This window comes from Hylaeus anthracinus, unplaced genomic scaffold, assembly GCF_026225885.1.
Source record: "Hylaeus anthracinus isolate JK02 unplaced genomic scaffold, UHH_iyHylAnth1.0_haploid 5, whole genome shotgun sequence".
NCBI classification, from domain to species: Eukaryota; Metazoa; Arthropoda; class Insecta; order Hymenoptera; family Colletidae; genus Hylaeus; species Hylaeus anthracinus.
Window position 1 is genome coordinate 13,216,050 of NW_026535322.1, and position 20,875 is coordinate 13,236,924.

General features: G+C 35.1%; 1 protein-coding gene across 3 annotated transcripts in view; it reads left to right on the forward strand.

Annotated features, from left to right (window-relative positions):
* The window catches only part of LOC128895376 (E3 ubiquitin-protein ligase MIB1), a 417,384-nt gene that overhangs the window by 341,374 nt on the left and 55,135 nt on the right, over positions 1 to 20,875 (forward strand). Inside the window, exon 10 of one of the 3 annotated variants that reach the window (XM_054157908.1) lies at positions 19,502 to 19,611. The exons of 1 other annotated variant lie outside the window; for it this stretch is intronic. In XM_054157908.1, coding sequence (XP_054013883.1) covers positions 19,502 to 19,577 — 76 coding nt within the window. In that variant the 3' untranslated portion in view covers positions 19,578 to 19,611. Of the gene's footprint in view, positions 1 to 16,180; positions 16,646 to 19,501; positions 19,612 to 20,875 lie in introns of those variants that run through there. One more of the 3 variants, XM_054157910.1, reaches the window with a different exon arrangement.

Below are 20,875 nucleotides of genomic sequence, written 5' to 3' on the forward strand. Positions count from 1 at the left end.
CTGTCGTCCAAAAATTGTGGATTTTAGGGGGGGGGGGTGTTGTGAGGGGTGGTTTTGTTCGAGAGTGATTTCAAGGGGTGCATTTTGTAGGGGGCATCAAACAGAGTCGCCTCAAAGGTTTTTTTGATTTTTTCACCACCTTCCGTCGCCCCTGGACCCTTCTGAAGTGCCGCTTTTTTTGCATTACCCCTTTAGAGGGGGGGGGGGTGAATTAACTTTTTATCATCAACCCTCGTCAATGCAACTTTGCACAAACCCAGAGGACACTTCAAAACTAAACTTCACGAAGTTTCCTGAACATCGGTTGAAGGCTCTCGGAGTTATTACGTTTTAAAATAGTGTCCAGTTTTTTTTGACGGCTAGTGTATAATCGACGTTTCTTATGTATTACTTTACTTATCAATATTAATAAATATGTTTATAGCAAGGATGGTTTATTTCTTCCTGATACTTTCCATACAATCTCGTAGTGCTCTAATCCTGTTGCAGTTGTCTTACTAAAAAAATAGACAACGGTCGAACAATCGAATTTTTAAAAAATATCACCTTATAGAGAATAATAAAACGAATCTTTTTCACATTTTCAGTTTATTAATGGGACGTTTAGTTTAAACAATAAAAATTGAAAATTTAAAAAAGTGTTTTCCTGAGATCTCGTAGTGGTCTAATCCTGTTGCAGTTGTCTTACTAAAAAAATAGACAACGGTCGAACAATCGATTTTTTAAAAAATATCACCTTATAGAGAGTAACAAAACGAAACTTTTTTATATTTACAGTTTTTTGAAATGGAATAGATGCAACGAACTTCTAACTTTTTAATTTTTATTTTTGAAACTAAGCGTCCTATGAATAAACTGTAAATATTAAACAGTTTCGTCTCATCATCTTCTATAAGCTGATATTTTTTAAAAAATTGATTCAATGACTACAAACATTTCTCTGAACCCATTTTTCGAGGGCGCATATATATATATATACGTCCTTCATAGTCAAAGGATTAATGAGGGAATCACATTAGGTGTCCAATTATTAGTTTCTTGGGATAATTGTTATTATCGAAAATAAATTGTGTAATGATTTAATATCATCGAAAATATTTTGTGTACGTTTTAAAGTACATTTGATAATTTTGATAATTTTTTCCATTCATTACACATAGAAATCTATGAGATATCGCATTTTTCGTAACTACTCTTCTATAAACCATGGGAATGATAACTTAAAAACAAATCGAGCGATCGTTTTCAAATGTTACATACGTTAACTGTATTTAATTGGAATAAAATCACTGTGTAAAGCGTGTTTTTTATTGCAAAACATTAGACAAACATTTGTGGAAATTCTCTCCAGTAGTACACTTGGACGAATACTTGTTGTAGGGAACAGCTGATATCTCCAAGATTTCTGTGTGAAATTAATTGCAAAAATGATCAAATGTCGTTTAAAACATACCTAACACATTTTCAATGGTATAAAAATATTACATAAATCATTCTTTGTAAAAAGAAATTTCCCAAGGAACTTAATACTTGGATTCCTAATATGATTTTCTCCCTTAAAGTACAAGGCAATTCATTAATATTTTCTCAGTGTAATTCTTGATGTGAATATGTAGACAATGGAATCTAATTAATGTTTTTTGCAGCTGTTTCTCACATACAATAATTTTTGTTTAATTGTATAAAGTTTTTTGAGTTTATTTTTTTACTTTCTTTACTTTACACACAAGATATAGTTCGCAATATCTACAATGTTAATAACATAGTTTAACATGAAACTTGATAAAGAAATGACTTTTAGGCTACCAAAGAAATGTTATTTTAGATAAACCTTGTGAAATTTGAAGCTACGATGTACGTACGATGCTTTTTCGATGTACTGGTTTATATTCTTAAAACGTTCAACGACTTACACTTTTCACAAGCTTTTAATAATTCCCATCACCGTGCATAAACTTCTTAACCTACTTTACATTCGTTGATCACACTGACACCGCGCACATCATATTACTTTTGCTGCATGCACAGTCTTCCATCGACTTCAGAAATGCAATACCATCGCACGAGGAAACCTTGCATTACCACTTACTTCCTTTCACACGAGCACGAACTGTTTCAAACTTTGTAATTAGATCTGTTCATAGAAATTAGATCTCGCGAGCGGCGTTTAAAGATAATGCTCCTGGAAATGCATGCGTCTGAACGAACTTATCACTAAACCTAATAGACCCCGGGCAATCCTGGCTCCTTTCCGACAACTCGCAATCGTTTTAATGAATGTTGATTACAGTTCGCCGTGCAGGTGTCCTAAATAAAGTTCGTTATCGCCGCTGTTCTTCTTTAATAGGAATGCCAATGAAAATGTAGAACCGTCTTCTCGGTTCTCGTTGGTAACGATGTTAACCGAGTTCAGAGACGGGGTTTATCCTCGCTGGGCCCCGAGTACGTGGTGGCCAACGTGGATATCTACTTCGGGAAGCTTCCCGTACCCGTCGGTGTTTTATAAGCCTGATGAATGTGGATTAGACTTCTCCAGGCGTTCTCTTAGCTTTCCCATCCCACTCCTGTCATCCGTTTCGTCTCCGTGCCACCGCTTTTCTTCCACTTTATCTTCTTCTTCGTCTACTTCTTCCTTCCGCTTCTTCTTCTTCAGACTTCGCTACACCTCTCCGTACCTTTGTTCTTCGTATTCTTATTCTTAGTCTTCTCGCGACTTTCTTTTCCCCATCATCTCGCCGCTCCGTTCATTCGACGCGAAACTCCTTCGAAATTATGCAGATCCAACATCCTTGGGTACCGTTCCCTTGCGCCGCTCGGGCGAAAAGTTAATTTTTGCGCTAACCATCCGGCTTCGAAGATAAATGTTGGCCGACGGCATTCCATTTCGAGGAGGAAGAAGCTGATCGACGTTTCTCTGTCCGTATTTGAATATTGAGGGTCGTCTAGAACACTTTCCAGCTGCCTCTCGGAATGATCGAAAAAGGAGTTCGTTTGTGTTTCGATTCCACCTCCCTAACGTGCATCGGATCCGTATTTTTCGTGTAAACTTAGCCGTTAATCATTTTCTACTTCGAATTACGGTAGAAGCCATTGGAATGTATTTGTCTTGTACTGTTTCTTTTTTGAGAAATTTCTATAAATCCAATGTAGGTATTTCAAGCAATTTATATTCATTAATAGTCATTAATTTTGATAGTTCAAAAAATGGACAAATCAAAATTCAATTAATTCATTTTATGTCGATTTACCACAGTACGGTTTGAGATTTACTTTTATGTCATAGCGTGATTGTGATGTTACTTATGCATAAGTTCTTTGTTTCAATTTATTTCAGTTTTGATATTCAGTTGGATTTTTGAAAATGTGCTGTCATTTCGCAGAATCTATTTAACACGTTTTGTTAATATTTTAGTTTGTCTGGAAAGTCCATGGCGATTTTTGGTAGGTGCTACACGTCTGTTTAATAGTGAAATGGTTGAAAACAATTAACATGGATGCATCCCTTAAAAGGTGGAAAGGTCGTGGAACAAAATGGTACTTATATAATTCAATAAATATATATCAAAATTCAATTGTGCCTTTGAATTTTTCTTAAAAATTGGCACGAACTTTCTGGACAACCCAATAAATGTACAAACACATAATGAATTACAACTTTTGTAATTAAATATTATATTATTGAAAGGTAATTGTTCGATCGAAACTCTTTGACATAAAAAATTTCAATCTATTCGATTAAATATCTTGACTCGATCTTACCTCGTCGAAGTTTCGGGCAAGAATGATCTGTCCTCTCGAATTCGTTCCCCCTTTGGTTTCGGGTCTAAAATAATCTAAACATACGCAAGAGAGAAAGACGGTTCGAGAAAGGATAGAAATTCGTGACTGTAAGATAGGATGTTTAGGCAAGATAAAGGTGTTATAAATAATGAATCGTGGCTATGGTGAATGAAAAGTAATAGTTTATTTTAACGTCGATGCAAGGGAAAAAGCCCGAAGGCATAAAAACACCCTTGATTTAAATGACTGAATTTATAATATTTGTTTTGTTAGTGTGAGTGTGTCGCGTGTGATTTTGGTGATATTTTCGTGTACACGAAGGTCGGGCGCCCGCCAGCGATTAATCGCGTGACACCGGATTTTTTAGGAAATAATTCCCAGATTGTGAATCGATCACGATGGTACGGAATAATGTTCCGTTGGAGTCTCCTGCGCGGGGAGACGTCCAGATGATATATGTAATTAGCAAGAATCACGACGATACGAAATAGTGTTCCGTTGGAGTCTCCTGTGCGGGAAGATATCCAGATTACCAGGAATCACTGTGTTGCGGAAACTGAGTTCCGATGGAAACTCCCGCACAAGGAGATATCCTGACGTCGTCCGAAACGTCTGATTTGTTTGATTATTGCCGAATTACGAATTCCCGTAGTCGAGACAAAAATTACTGTCTTTTATTACGCGGTATATCTCCTCGACCGGTCGCGACCGAAGTTCGAGGCCGACTCCCTAATTGAGGCCCGGACCACGTATCTCCGTATTCTAAACATTGAAACGTTATCGATTTCTTCGAGTCGAACGTGCCGACGAACTACGTCGAGTCCATTCTACAAATAAATCGTAATAAACGCTCCAACAGTAATGGTTATTGTTAGATACCATTTGTTGATTTTCGACTGTTTTGAATCTAATCCTTGGTTACTTAACACTTAAACAAACAAGATAAGGATATGGGACTAGATACTTGTACTTTCTCTAACAACTATGCCTACAGGAAGCACGACAGCAAAGAGTTAAACACAACACGAGTGAACCGGCAACAATCACCGATTCACTTTCGAGTTCGTCAAATTGTTCAACGTACAGTAACCGGTATCGTTCTTCCTTTCTCGTCCGAAAGAAAGTTTGGTCCGTTTGGAAGGCCGCTTCGTCGGCAGGCTCAGCCAGCAAAAACCTAAGATACAGTTTTTCGAGTGGTCGTGCTTCGCAAACTGCTCGACGATCGCAATGTAATTAGCGAGCCAGGCGATCCTCGTTCTTCCTCTTCCTCCTCCGAGCGGCTTCTAATCTTTCTTGGAAATAACGAGGAGCCCGGTATCCGGTCGGATGAAAAATGCTTCTTGAAACACGAAGTGGGCAACACCAGCAGATGCCAGTTGGAACGACTCTTGAGCCAGAAGACAGATGTCAAGCCGTTACGTGAGGTCCCGCTAACTACGTAATTACATCATTCCCGGCTCGCTGGACTACTGTCTCCTTTTTCCCGTACCACCCAACCGGCGCAGCTCCGAAATTACCAAATATTCGTCCCCGATAATGCTGACACGCCTCCGCTAGTCCAACGCGTCTTTTTCAAACGTGCCAGCGGTCGGCCTTTTCTATTCCGCGAACAGTTGAACCGTTTTGCATAAGAGAACTTAAAAGGCGGCGATTCTCACTGCTTCCGTGAATTGCCTTCGTTTTCGTCGGCGATATCCGATTCAGAGAACTGGGGCAAGTTGGAGCTCATTCTCAGCAATAATGAAAGACTATCAATTAATTATTCGTATAGAAAATGAATTCGATAATGGCCATTGGGATTTTACTGTTCTTTAGAAATTTCAGGTTGTCGAATGTACAGGGTGGAGTAATTAAATGGAAATTTAATTAAATAAGCTAGGAATTATTGCTGCTTGTGTTTCAATTGCCCTGCTGGGAATAGAAAATGCAAATGAGTAGTTTCTTTTGAGATTTAATTATTGCGTCATTGTGAATATGGCTCGACATATAACGTTTACATATGTATGCAAAATGTAAATTTCTCGTAATGAAATGATCAGTATGATACTATTATTGAGGTCAATAATTTTGCCCTTTATGCTTTATGAAAGTATGTAAACGAAGTATGATTCCATTGTTAAGAAATCGCGATAACTTTGTAATTTCTTTAAAAACGACCCTAACCTTTTCAGGAATATTGACACATATGTATACGTGTTCTTTTATATAAAAATTACCATTGTTTACGATCCCAATACCTTTTAAAATTAGAAACAACTATCAATACTATATTAAAGTAAAACAGCATATTTGTTTGCTAGAATGAATTTACAGATAAAAATTGCTTTGGTTAGTGTGTACTGTTATGCTGGACTGTGACTAGCCCCCTGTTTACTCAGCCGACTCAGCCGCCTTTTCGCCAATCTGTATTACTCATCCATACTTTCTAGTTCATAGTTCAGACTCCAGAAAACTTCCACATCATCATCCACATCATCAATAGTCACTAAAGCCTAACCCCACTCATCACCACAAATCCAAAGATATATATAGGACTGAACAAGCGAAGGGCAGTCAGTTGACGACTTCCGCATTAATACAACTCCATAGACGATAGTTTTTTGTAAAGTGTTTGTAAAGCGCCTGGAACTCCCAAAAAGAATAAAACTCTTTTGCTAAAAAGAAGACTCGAACATTTCAAACATTATAATTTCGAAAGATTCTTTTTTTACGTTAAAGTGGCAAAAAGAAATGTACTGAAAGATACCACATGATAGAGAATTATAAAATATAATTGAGGGTATCAATAAGGAGGCAGTTGCATTTTATCAAATTTTTGGATAGTTAAAGAAAAACGTTTTAAAATTCAGATTTTTAAAATTTTCTTTCCTTTTCTTTTTCATATCGTAGCATAGGTACCTAATTATGAAATTATCTTGTTCCGGATTCCATCCTTCCTTTGTATCAGATCCGACCTGAAAAAAACCCTGAAAAAGGAATTTTTCGAATGAAGAGAACAAATTCTTTTTCAAACACATGTTTATTTTATTCTTAAAACATTTGGCAATACAAAAAATGCAGAATACAGAAATTTTGTATCATCCTATTGCATGTATACCCCCACAACAAATGAATTTCACATGTGCGTGATACATTGACCTTTAGATGACCTTGAATAGAAAACCAATAGTTTAAAGAATACTTCGAATTTTGCATTCCTTCTTTTTTTACATCCCCTTTTGCTTATACGTAATAAAGACATAGTTGATTGTTATAGAAATGTGCAATAATTGTAATGTAAGGATGTCGCATAATTGTTGTCAAACCATCATGGCGCATTACCTTCAAGAATACTAAAGAGCTAATTAGGGTTAAGTTGTTACGCAAAGGCAGAAAATTTATGTCAGCCGCACGCAGATGGCATCGCTCGACGACGTGGTTTTTACCGTGTCGTTGCTGGACCGATTATACGATCGAACAATTAAGTATGATTACTTGTCACCGACTCATGCATACATGCATGAAGTGGCTAAGAGCTGGTCGTATTATCATTAGCATAATGATTAGCATAATTAATGTCGTCGGGTGGGTTAGTTTACCACGTTATCGTCAATAATTAATGCTGACTTATCTCCGGCGCGGTGATAATATAGCGCGCATTAGATACTGCCTTAGGAGCATTAGGAATTTGGTTAGCCTATCCGGTGGTACAGTACGTTCCAAAACGAGGTCCCTTGATCCCTATTCGCCTGGCGTTAATGTCGATTTTGATAGCACTGAACTGAAATTTTTTGTTCATAGTAATTTTTGTTCAATATTCAAGTAATTTATCAGAAATTACAAGATCCAATATTTCAACCTTTCAGGTATAAAAAATGTGAACGTTTTGAACTGGTATCCTCTATTAAAAAAAAATAAGTATTGATGTTTTATTCTTATACAGAAAAGAGTAAATGTTGAGAAGTTGAAGACTGAAGAAACTTCACTTTGTTTAATTATTATTATTATTCTATCTTAGAATAATTTACGCAATCCAACACAACAGTTTAATAAAGTAAGTTCACTTTTTCGTGTACAATTTAGTTTACGGTATTTCTATTTTAACAAAATAATTTAGCGTATGGTGTCGCAAAATCACGCTTCATAGTACTCCGTTCTTTTCTATCTCGGAAATATACTGTTATTATTTTCCTTACTATTTTTACTTTACTAAGTAATTGATTGTCATTTAATTCAACGTTTTGAAAATTTGATGTGGACTCAAATTTCAACATTTATTGTGTACTTGTTAAAGAAATAAATATATTATTCTTTGAAGTCGAAGTGCATAAAACCATATTAGAAATGGAAGTACGAAGACACTCTAATGACATGCTAATTATATTTTTGTAGCACTTAAAATATCCGTGTAACACGAGCACTTTGTAAAGTTATTTATTTTGTAATAGTATCATAGAGTGATTCATACAAACTGATAGATTAAATAACAATGTGGAAATGAGGTACATATCTGTTTTAGTTTGTGAAGCCACCTCAGCAGCATAATGATTTTTTTTTTTTTATTAATTTAACGTTCCAATCATTCTTCTCGGCAAGAACTAAAAGAAAAATATCTTCTACATAAAATGTAATAACGAATGATATATTAATAAAAAAAAAAAATGAAAGAGAATTTTATTAATATATAATTTGTTTCCTCTATATGTTACATAAAGATATTATATGTTTTTGTTTGGAATGGACAATAGTAATATGATAATATACACATCTTTCTTATTTTGTTACACAAAAATCAGCTAAGAATTTTCGCTTATTTGAACGAGAACGTAATTACTCGTAGAGCGCCACTGAATAACTGTACTACATTGCCTCTTTTGATCCTTTTCCTACAGAAAAGAAAATCTATTAGCTTTCAAGATTGATTACCCGTCGAACGTGATCAGACAACGAGTAAGAAGTAAACATAGACAAGAAGCTTTCCTTGACTCAGCTGGCTAATTAATTTTCATGCTGTTTCAACTCGTAATACTGACGTCACATGAGCGATGGCTTCTATCTATCAACGATACGAGTCATGCTCTAGATATTAATAGTTTTACTAGTTTTAATAATTATGTAACAGTCAATGAATAATTATTATAAAATATAGTAGAATCTCCATGATTCAAACATGCACTGTTTGAACGATTTATTATGCAAACTGTGTATTTTTCTCTATAAAAATGTTAGAATATCTTATATTACATTGTTACATAACAATGTTATATTCAGAGATAGGAGTATTCATATTCATAAATATGAATATGAATAAATTCACATCATGCGGATTTGCGAATACGAATATGAATCAATTTCTGAATGAAAATGTGAATAACGAGTTATTTATCAATGAAAATGTGAATAACGAGTTATTCACCAATAAAAATGTGAATAACGTGTTCACAGAGATTCATAAAAATGAATATGAATAAATTCACATCATGCGGATTTCTGAATATGAATACGAATAAATTTTTGAATAAAAATGTGAATAACGAGTTAGTCACGAATAAAATAACGCGTTATTCACATTTTTATTCATAAATTTATTCATATTTATATTCAGAAATCCGCATGATGTGAATTTATTCATATTCATTTTTATGAATATGAATACTCCCATCTCTGGTTATATTTGTACTTCTGTCGAAGTAACTATTTTACAGAATATAATATTATAATGCTATAGGTGCCCACCAGTTCTCACCGGGAATAAAGATTCATGGTTGACAGCAGAAAAAAATTGAAGTAATCGCGGAATAAGTTGGTCGTTGTTATTTCAGGATAATGCAGAAGTTTTTAAAGCTTGAATATCATTTGTGCATTAAGATGCGACCGGATGTAATTTCCAAGAAGCGAGGATGCGTCTTACTTGTCTCGCATTCTAAGAACTTGCAAATGCTACAAATTCTCGGCGGATTCCGACGACTCGGAGCGATGAAAATGTTTCGAGATTTGAATACTTTATCGTCGTATTATCATATTCAAATATTAACAACGGTATCTGGGGAGTTTTCGCATTTGAAAAATCAATTGCGACTGATTAATGGGATTCACGAAACATTCCAATTCCTTGAGATGCATACTATTAAGGTTTCGTATCGCGTCTACATGATCTTTCATGAATAATATGAACATTTTTCTATCGGTGCATGGTTCATTTGCGAATAGTCTGCAAAACAAAGAAATGATTTCGATGAATCTTGAATGTCTTAACTTGAAACTTACATCGATAAACGTAAAAATAAGATTTATATTGTATACGTATAGCGATGAAAAAGTGCAAATTGAAATGAACCGTGTAGAAAACTTTTATAGCGTATATGCTGGCTTATAAGTTTTCACGGTGACTGTCAAACTATTTTCATTTTACAGTATATGTAAATAAATTGAATTATACGTAATCAATTGAAACCTGTAATAAATGCTACGTTAAATAAGCAAAAAGGAAATTATAAACAAAAATTGCAACTGGATATATGAACACAAATGCAAATAATTAAACTATGTAGTTAGATAACGTTGTTTGCTTCTATTAAAGCGAGGTAATGATATTAATATCAATGCAAAATGGTCTTTAGATATTTTTGTCTATCGTAAAGTAATTCCACATCTGCAGTATCTTTTATCTTCCATACATTAGAAATTACAAAAGTCTTTCTGCCCTATTCATTTTTTTTGTACAGTGCATTAAATACCCTGATAGTGTTGTATTAAACTTGGTAAAAAATAACCCAAGAGAAAACACCTTCAACATTGCTCAAAACTAGAATTAAACTAAGTTTTGAGCACCCCAACTCAATGAATTATATAACCAAGAGAAGACTAGGCATATTATCACGCTTCTGATTAAACAGCGCTGAATAATATTGTTCAGTAGTCCTTTGATTCAAGATATTTTAAGCTTAAAGGCCTCGGAACTCTTGAGCGCTATGCAAGGAACTTGCATTAATTGTAACGTGTATTATCTTCGTCACGCGACGAGGCGTCCTAACAAGAGTCCACGAAGAAGTGGGAATCAGAGCGACAGGTGTGCCCCGCGGTTGCTGAAGCTTCGTCAGAGAAGCAGGGAGGTCCGATAGCAAAGGCGAGCGTAGGAGAACCACGACGTCTCGCGGTAATTGGGCTGGCTAATCACCGCCGGGCTATGTTATCTTAATGGCCGCCGTTATGCCGTGACATCACAACTACCCCTGTCTACCGGTAGTTTAATTGCTCCGATAGGTTCGTGCAACACCCCGCTGTAGAACATCAGGCCAATGTCGATGGACCTCCAACAATGGGAGCACGGTACGCTCTTCCGATTCATTATCAACCCTGAAAACGTCCTTGCACGAGGAGCTGAATGTAGCCCGTAGGTGATGCAAGAACAGTCTCATAACTAGCCACCATGATTTCCTGACTGCTTCTCAAAAGCTTGATGTATTTGGCTCTGAAAGGGAACTGTAATACTCTGTTTAAAATTTGTTGGTAGTTCCTTCAGAATTTGTTGTTAATCACAACGCTGTATTTATAATAAAATAGATATCAAGGCTTAAGGAAGTAGGATACTGTAAAAGCTATAAAAATATTAGGATACTCTAGGAAACATAGGAATTTCCATGATTATCGAATGAGATGTTCAAACTTAATACAACAACAGGGAACTAATCTTTTTATTAATTTTGTGTAAGGTTTTATGAAATTGTTGCACAATCAAGGTTGTGGCAACCCTTATGCCAGAAATGGTGACTGTGCATGGCATTTAGTGTTGTGATGAATCATCCGAAACAAATCAGATTGTTGGAAGGCTGTTTTTTATAAGGTTTTTTCGGAATTTTTTATAGCGATATGAAAAAACACAGACCTTTCAAATTTTTACTATATATTTATTCAGCCTTTACCTGCAACTTTGAAGTTTTTTATGGAAAAATATAATGTGGATCAGGAGATTTATCGCTCGTATGTAAAAAAAAAGGTAAGTGAATGGCGTCTATGATTTCGGCAGACTGGCTAATCTGAAATAAAAAAAAACAAATTGCATGTTAATCTGTAGGTGGATGGCTATCGCTCGAACTAGGATTTTTGAGAAATATTGAAGCGTTTTTTTTTTCGAATGTGAAAACCGTTGGCACACAAGAGGTGAGTCTCAGTCACCATTAGGTTCTACGCAGCAAATCCACAATACCTGATGTTTCTTTAGGTTTAATTTCCTTGGAGCTCGAAGTGTCGATAAAATGATTGTCGGCGAGGTAAAGGTGACCTTATTCTCAAATCTAGATAGCTTAGAATTCATAGCAATAGAATGCTAAGAAAGCATCTTGAGTCGCTGGTAGATACTAAAAAAAAGGCCTCGAGTGCAAAGGGTTAATATTGTCTGGGGTGCAATACAACTCGTTCATGTCTGACCATTTCTCGCCAATTATGCTTACAGAGTTCTTGGGTTTCACGCAGCAAATGTACAATACTTAATGTTTCTTTAGGTTTAATTTCCTTGGAGCTCGAAGTGTCAATAAAATGATTGTCGTTGAGGTAAAAGCGACCTGATTCTCAAATTGAAGATCTCATCTTCTATATATATAGATTGCTAAAAAAGAATCTCGAGTTGCTGATAAATACCAGAAAAAAGGGTCTCGAGTGCAAATGGTTAATATATTCTTCATTCCCTATATTTCAACGTGCCCACTTAATACACGCCCCTACTTTGTCGCTAATAACCACTTACTTGATGAGGCATTAAGCTCACATTAAAAAAAAGAAACCTCTCATCCCTCTCGCGTAAGAGTAAATCAACTTCATCGACGTTTACCCGCATGCCCGGGGCGTAACTAGACGTGTGCTCCGAACGAGTTTGCATTCCCCAACGATAATATTATCGCGCCCGGCGCGTTATTGTTTTCTTTTCGTTTCCCTTAGCGTTCCGTTTCCCTTTCCCCGCAAATCAAATGGAAAGTCCGCGAGGACGCAGATTCGAGATAAAGCACACGACCCAAGACAACGTCGCCTTCTTCACGGCAGGATAATTCCTGTGTTGTTCACCGAGCAAGGAACGTGAAACGATCCGCAAAACGTTCGGGGGCAAGAATGCAAATAACAAGCGGGTAGACAAGCGAGAGAGGAGGCTGGCGTTATCAGAGTGTCTCGTTGCATTAGTGGGTGGGTGAACCGGTGCTCGTCGCACGGCGAAAGATAAATCGCCGCGACCCGGGCTAAATGAGTACACGTGGGAAAGCAATTCCGTGTCTTGAAGTCTGTCTCTGAAGGATGCCGGTTGTTCCGCGCTCGTGTCTACCGTTTTCTGGCTGCCGGCAACGCGATTAATCCGGAGTCATTGAATTCCGTCGGGTTACGCTCGGCGCGGGGCATTAAGACGTATCCATCGACACGTAAAAACGCCTCTTCGTCTTCTGTTCGCCGACGAGCGACTCGGTTACACGTAAACGCAATTAACTCGGAACCAAGAGAAAGCAGGTCAAACGTAACGCGAAACGGAAGAGAGCGACCAACGCGGTCCCGAAACGGCGAACGAAGTCCCGCCCGGTAAGGACGGATCGTTAGACGTTACCGGAATTGTTTACACAGCTACCTAACGTTGATGTTGCGAGACTGGTTGCCCTGAAACGTGGACGGTACCTTCTGTACGCGGAGCTGAGCTAACACCATTTGCGACTCGAGTGTACATTCGAGGAGAAGATACAGGAGCTAATGTCAATGATGTCTTTAGGTACACTGAAACACGGACGTATGATTACACGATTTCTTACGACTAGACGTCGCCGTGGTGGTTGTTACCGTTGCTCGTGCGATAACAACACGATATTATCGCTTCAAATAATCCTGTGATTGAAAATAACGTTCTGTAAATACAGGACTTGTATATAGGATCACGAAGTTAAAGGTGAAACTAATCGTTTTAACTCTCTATGAGAAGAAATGAAATGAAATGAAATCATAGTTTTTTTGTCTTTAGTTATTATTTTACATTGATTAATAAAACTTCTTTCTTGTAATTTTGTTGTATTCATATTCTTTCAAATTAATTTGTTGTTATCGCCAAGTTTTTTTGTTTGGACTCACCGTTTTCTTAGACTGACTCGTATATACAATGGGTGGTCAAATGATTATATTAATTATATACATTAAAAATATGTTTTAAAAGTCTTATGTTTACTTCAAAGAAACTTGAATGTCTAAATTCGGTCAGGTAATTTTCCAGACTAACAGTATTGAGAATAGTTAATTGATAAACAAAACAAATCTCATTGAAACAGTGACTCTAGTTTGGTATAAAAAATTAAAAACTGATCTAAAGAAATGTATTCATAGTATCTCAAAAAGAATTTGCGCTGTGATTCATGCCCCTGGGGGTTCCTATAAATACTGATACATCTTTTTACAAATACTTTACTTGGATCAGTCACAAATAAATTGTATATATCACAATTTAACAATAAATAATTTGACGACTTACTAAATGTAACAAATATTAATACCTGTCTAATAACATCATTGAAAAATGCTTTCATTATTTTAAAATATTCACAAAAATAGGTAAAGCAATAATTGGGATCCTAATATTATACCTACAATTATAAATGATATAAACCAAAATACAATAGAAAGATTGACTTCCTGAGAAATGTATTCCAGGTTACTTAGTCTCTATTCAGAAATTCACAGTGTCCTGACTGATCAATGTTGACGCGTATCCTTGATAGTTTCACTTTAATGGATATTAACGCGATGGGAGGCTTCGCGTTCATCAAAGGCGCCGTCAAGATCTATTTTCTTCGAAAATGTTTACGGGTTAAGGTCGGGGCGAGATCACAATGAATATTAATGCGAGCGAGTTTTAGGAGAATAGAAATATCGACGCCAGTCTCTGGCAACTGCGGACTGATTTCAGCTGAACTAACGTCGCTGGGAACTTGAGGAATATAAATTGAACCACCCGAGGAGGTGAATATGTATCTCGGTACTTTCCAGTACTGATATTCGTTGGAAATACGATCGGTATTGGTATCGACGTCGTGAATGTGCCATTGAACTGTACTCTTTGATATTCTGTTTAAATAACACTCTGTCATTCGTACACGAAACTTGAATTCCGTTAATTAAAACGGACGTGCAATAATTAACCGAACGTTCCGTAAAATGGAGCAGTAATATCGCAGAGAATATCGAAGCATTTGAGGAAAATTGTACGGACTTTTGCGAAAAAGTATGTGGAATCTCAATATCGCAATCATTTTGAACTTCTTGTCGACAAAACTGTACAATGTGCTTAAGAAACAGATTCTTTGAGACTTATTAAACAATGAAAAATATCTGACTAATACGTATTATCAAATTATTATTCGGTGTAAAGTGTTGTTCGAAGCATATATTTTACTTTTTCCTAAGTGTCTTTGATAGAATGGTTGTATATTAAAACTAATGAAATAATATATAAAAATTCAATCATCGTAAAATAACAAACAATTGTATTATACAAATGTTTCTACGAGAAGCAATCCTTATGGAAAGGACACATGATAATCCATCGTAAAGATCGGTGTATTTTATCAAAGAATAATTTTTCTGTCTCGAACGTCTGTTCTTAATCTAAAAGATTATTCCTAAAAAGATCCTAGAAAAAGAAAGCAAAATATAGAGTTCTCTTTAGAATGCCGTTTCGAACTGTTCTGGAAAGTGCAATGATTAATTTCTTCTTGACGCTGTTATTGATTAATATTTAGTAAAGAAAAATGACTCTTTTTCGAAATAATTTTAATGAAATTGTAATCTATATTCATTATATCCTCTTTCCCTTGTAGAATAATTAATTGAACGCAGATGATATCGTAGAAATCTAGAAATATTCAGTGGAATCACGACAGAGATTGACAAAAGTGCGGTTGCGGTTAATCAGAATAATATATTTTATTTGTCTTTCCGAGTGCATTTATCATCGGTTCAAATATTAAGAATTGGAGCAGTGAGTTATTCGATCGATTAGGTTTTCTTAAAAAGATGAAAATACGAGGGAAGAAGGTCAAACACACAAATCAGATGCGTCAATAAGTAGTTCAAGGCGAAATTGGTCAGACGTAAACGGACGAATGAAAGTAATAGATTTAAGAGAAGAGATATAAAAATATTAACATTGTATATTAATTGAGACGATTTTAAATGATAAAATATTTACTATATTCCTTATATATTAATATATATAAGTTGGAAATAACAACTTTTTATACAAACTTAATGATTATATGAATACATTGCAGTGAACTGGAAGAAAACAAATAACTCTTGTAGATGTTTAAAAAGCATGTTGATTTTATTCCAATCTTCATTAACAGTTTTCTTTAATAAAAAAGTTAATAGTTTCTTATTATATTTGTTTTTTTTTCTGTTTCAGGTACGATATCTTTAACAAAGACTGAAATCGAAGTAGAGTGACTGAGAAATTAGTGAGTACTTTGATGTATTTATTGTTGTTGCGGTACATTAAGAATACGAGTGGATCCATATCGTACTTTTGGTATTATTTCTAGTAAACAAATGAATAACATGTTACAGTATCGAATATGTTGCAAACATTTTTATAAATATGATCATTTTTAAAAACATTCAGACGTTCCTGAACTAAACTCGTCATTCTATATTTTTATTTTCTTTACACATTATGCATTACGAATCAACAAGCATGACGCTGGAAGGCCGTCTATGGATACCCAGCGAACTATTCAGACCCGTTTTAATCAGAATGAATAATTAATAAACTTCGGTCGATCCAACGACGATGCATTATATCGTCGTGTACGGTACGGTGGCATCGTTATTAAAACGCGTACGACGAATTTCACTTACAAAGTTGGATATCCAACTGATACGAGCCCGTAAATTTCCCCCGGAATTATTATTAAATTCCCCCGGTCGAGGCGGCGGGCACGTCGGAATCGATGATCGAAAATTGATAGTCACAGCGAATTTCGAATGCGCCAATGTCGCTTTACGAGCCAATATTTACGGAATAATCGCGAGATCTGCGAGCTGTCGGGCTCTCGGCTTGAGTCTGACTCGACCGGCAAAAGAGTAAAACAACCCGTTCGCGCAGTTTGCACAGATGCCACAGTGGCGTTTACACTCCAGTGTCCGTCATAACTCGAGCCAGTGCGTGCCATTTTTCAGCGGCGTCACGCCGCGACTCCTCGTTATAATTCTGCGAAATTTAAACAGGAAATTTTATTTTCATTATTATACGCCAGCTGGAGGTCTGATTGAAACTGGACACCGGCACTGTCTCGTTTTATGAATATTATCAACGGCGTCCTGTGTCCTGGACGCCGTAACGGTTGCTCGGTGACAATTGCTGTTTAACTAGGACGCTTCGGTTTGGAAAATGCTAAGTAGAAGGTTTAAGGAGGTGCTCCGATCTAAAGCGTTTCAAAAGAAGCAGTTTTCATTCGAATCATTCGAGTTCTTCACTTGAACACGGATGAGGTGAAGACTGCTTTCACGATTGAATTTTTCACACCGAAACCATTTCAAATACAAATTTTTTCGATTTTTTTTTTCGGAAAAGAAAACATTTCTTTGAATGTATTTTTCTTGAATTATAAGAATGATTTTTACAGAATAAAAATAATATAAACATATTTGTTTTGCACACATAATTTGGACTGTCGAGGCATGTACTTCTCAAAGGAAAGATTCTGTGCAAGTTTCAAATGAAATTGTGATTACATTTTCCAAAAGGACTTTTTTAATTTGGGTAGTGATTACTTCGTATAGAAAATATTGAAAACTCGATCTTTATTTTAAAAGCATAATTTTAGTCTTGATCAAAACAAAATTAACAGAAATGAATGTGCTACTATACTTTTCGGTACTGAATGTTGGTTGGTAGAATTAGAAGAATGATCAAAATAATTAAGACAACTTAAAGAATATCAATCAGCTGAAAATTAAAAATAAACGGGAAAGGAAGGTTTGCCGATAAATATGAGGGAATTTTAAACTATTAAAATAAAACAAAATTATATGATTGGCAATGGAAAACCAAAAATCCTATCATACAGGCAAAGTTTGTTTAACTTTGTTATATTGAACATAACTTTCGTTAAGATTTCTTATAGCATCTTTAACAATAATTATACAAAAAATCAAATCAATAACATCGTGAAGCTGTTTAACGAACCAATCCATTCCTACATTTATAAAATAATTGCATTTAGTATCAGAAGCTTACTAAGGAGTAAGTTATAGATATAAATACTAATTGAGAATATGTCTTAATAATAACACTTAATTATTATTGCTACAGAGTTTAATCTAGGTTACCAACGTTTATTTTTTAAATTATTTCAATTGAGAAATCGAAAACGAATTGCCCACATGTGTTACAAGAAACTTCTTCTTTAATATGGTATGCAATGTTTAACTAATTAAGTATTATCTCTTTTACAATGTTATATCACAAACTTGATACTTAATAAGAATGACATTTGAAATACGCCAACCTAAAAGAAGACACCACTCCATTTCCAATTAAGTAACCAATACGCTGCGAGCGCAGTTTCAATCGCCGTTGCAACCAATTACTCCCACCGACTATAAATCTTCTGTATTTTCTCCCGTTCGGTCGTTGAGATAGGAAAAACAAGAGGTAAATTCAATCGAACTATTTTCATTCCGGGTATTATTACCACGTGTAATGAAATTCGCTTAAAATTTATTCAGTACTGTGCACGGAATTTATTCCATATGTATTTGAGAAACGTATTTACTGACTCTTTTTCGTTTTATTATTTCCCTAGCAATTACATCGCCAATTAAGATGAAAGATTGTCGATGCTTTTTACGTCGGGTCTGCAGCAGCAGTTGCGGACAGGATTTTATTCGTAATGTTTACTTGATTAAATAGTTTTTGTATTTGTTCATTGTGAAATATTTTCATTATGAATTATATTATATTATTTATTATTTCATATATTTGTTTCGATTCAAATTTTAACCATCTCTAGTTATTAACTATTTAATTCTATCTTATGGCATTTACTTATCTGTTTTATAAATTCAGCATATTTCAGTTGCATTTATTTTTTGCGAGGAACTTTGCAACGTGTTTTTTCATTTTTCGATATTATGAAAACAAGTTTAGAAATATCTTATATAGCTGCATATAATTATAGTGTGATTTTGTAAGTGTATCCACGTATTAGTTTCTAACGAATTACTTACATTATTTCACTGGAAATGGATTTATGGAAGTAGTATATTAAAATTAGTATATTAAAATCCAGAAATATAATGAAATATTTAAAAATACAGAAGTTTCGCGTTGCTGTAGACAAGTCCAGATCAAAAAATTGTACAAAAATCGATTTTTTTTTATAAATGCTGACAATACTTATTATATTTTCTGTATAGTTGGATGAAAATTTGTTTAATTTTGAGCACTGGGAGCATATATGCTTTTATTGTTTCCTCCGAAAAGGTTATTTAATATAATTTAATACAAAGAAAATAGAAATTATTTCGTACTTCTTAGTGCTGAATTAATATTTTTCGAAGTCGGTTATATTTTTGTATTCAAAAATTATTTTATATTCATACAATAGAATTCACGAAAGACGTTTATGAGATTAATTACATTATAATAATGTAGGACTCTATATGATTTATTTTGTCTTATTCAATGGTCTTATTCAATAGTCGCTGCAATACTTCCTTTTAGGCAGCCACGCTTCATCAGCTACCGTTTTAGACAACTGACAATCTGCAACGCAGTGCAGTATCACGCAAACATATAGGTAAGGCGGACGAGATGCCCTATCACGATTCTATTACAATAATATTACCAAATTAGAATAATTTGATAAATTGATTAGATAAATCGATTATATGAGTCTTTGTCACTTTTAGGAAGGATTATTTTCAAAAATTCTTTTCTTGTAATAGTCAAATAGTATGGAATATATTTCAATATTATTAAAGTGTTTACCACTACATCAATCTAAAAGTTGCTGTAAAAGTAAGATAAATTATATTACTTAGTATTTCTACAAAGATTTATATAGATCCCAGTTTTAATTCGACGAATAAACACTTTTAAAAAAGCGTCCTACCATCAAGCACCTACAAAGTAATGAAATGATAACCAGACCTCACAATATCTAGAAGTTATTCAGCATCGATCATACTGAATATGTCACATTGGTACCATACCGTTTCCTTACTCTTTACTTTTAAGAAAAAGTTCTATTCGATAGGAATCTGCACCGACGCTCTGTGTTGAATGGTATCGCAGCCTATAACGCCTTTGATTCTCCGTTTTATTAAAATTCAAGCAGCGGCGGTGCATTTCCATCGATCTACCGTAGTTGTTTGCTGCCAAATCGCATCGCGTGTAATTGCAGAATGGATGCGCATTGACCGGGAATCCGACTTTTCAGCGGAGCGTCGCTTTCAATTAAGCGACTCGGCTAGGCTCCGTAGTCGGGACCAATTCTCATTTCGGCTAATTACTGTGACTACCGTGTATAAATTCGCGAAATTTTCGTTCATCGTCCGCGGAGGGGAGGGAAAGAGCAAACAGCGGCGAAAGTCCTTTCGATCGGCTTGATGAAGCTTTCCTCCCGGTCCGGTTCTTCATTACCCTTTCGTTCTCTTTTTTCCGTTCTTTCCTTTCGTTTCTTTCTCCCCGTATTTGTCTTTTATCATTAGCTCGTTCCTTCGGCCCATTCCAGGATCTGTATAAAGTGAAGTAATTTCGAAAAGTTGTGCAGCGGTACGTAATCAATCTTCTATCTCTGTTTACCTCTGATTACGTTTTATAAATATTTTTCTTGGCCTCTTCAGTTCATTGGCAACGGCGGGTTACGCGATCTCTTTCCATTTCGAAGTGGTACTTTACTGGTACAGAGGGACTCCTTTTTAAAAAAACATCAAATACAAAGTTTCCGTATTCAGAAATATTGTGGAAATAAAGTTACTCTGATTTGTTATTATTATTATTATTATTATTATTATTATTATTATTATTATTATTATTATTATTATTATTATTATTATTATTATTATTATTATTATTATTATTATTATTATTATT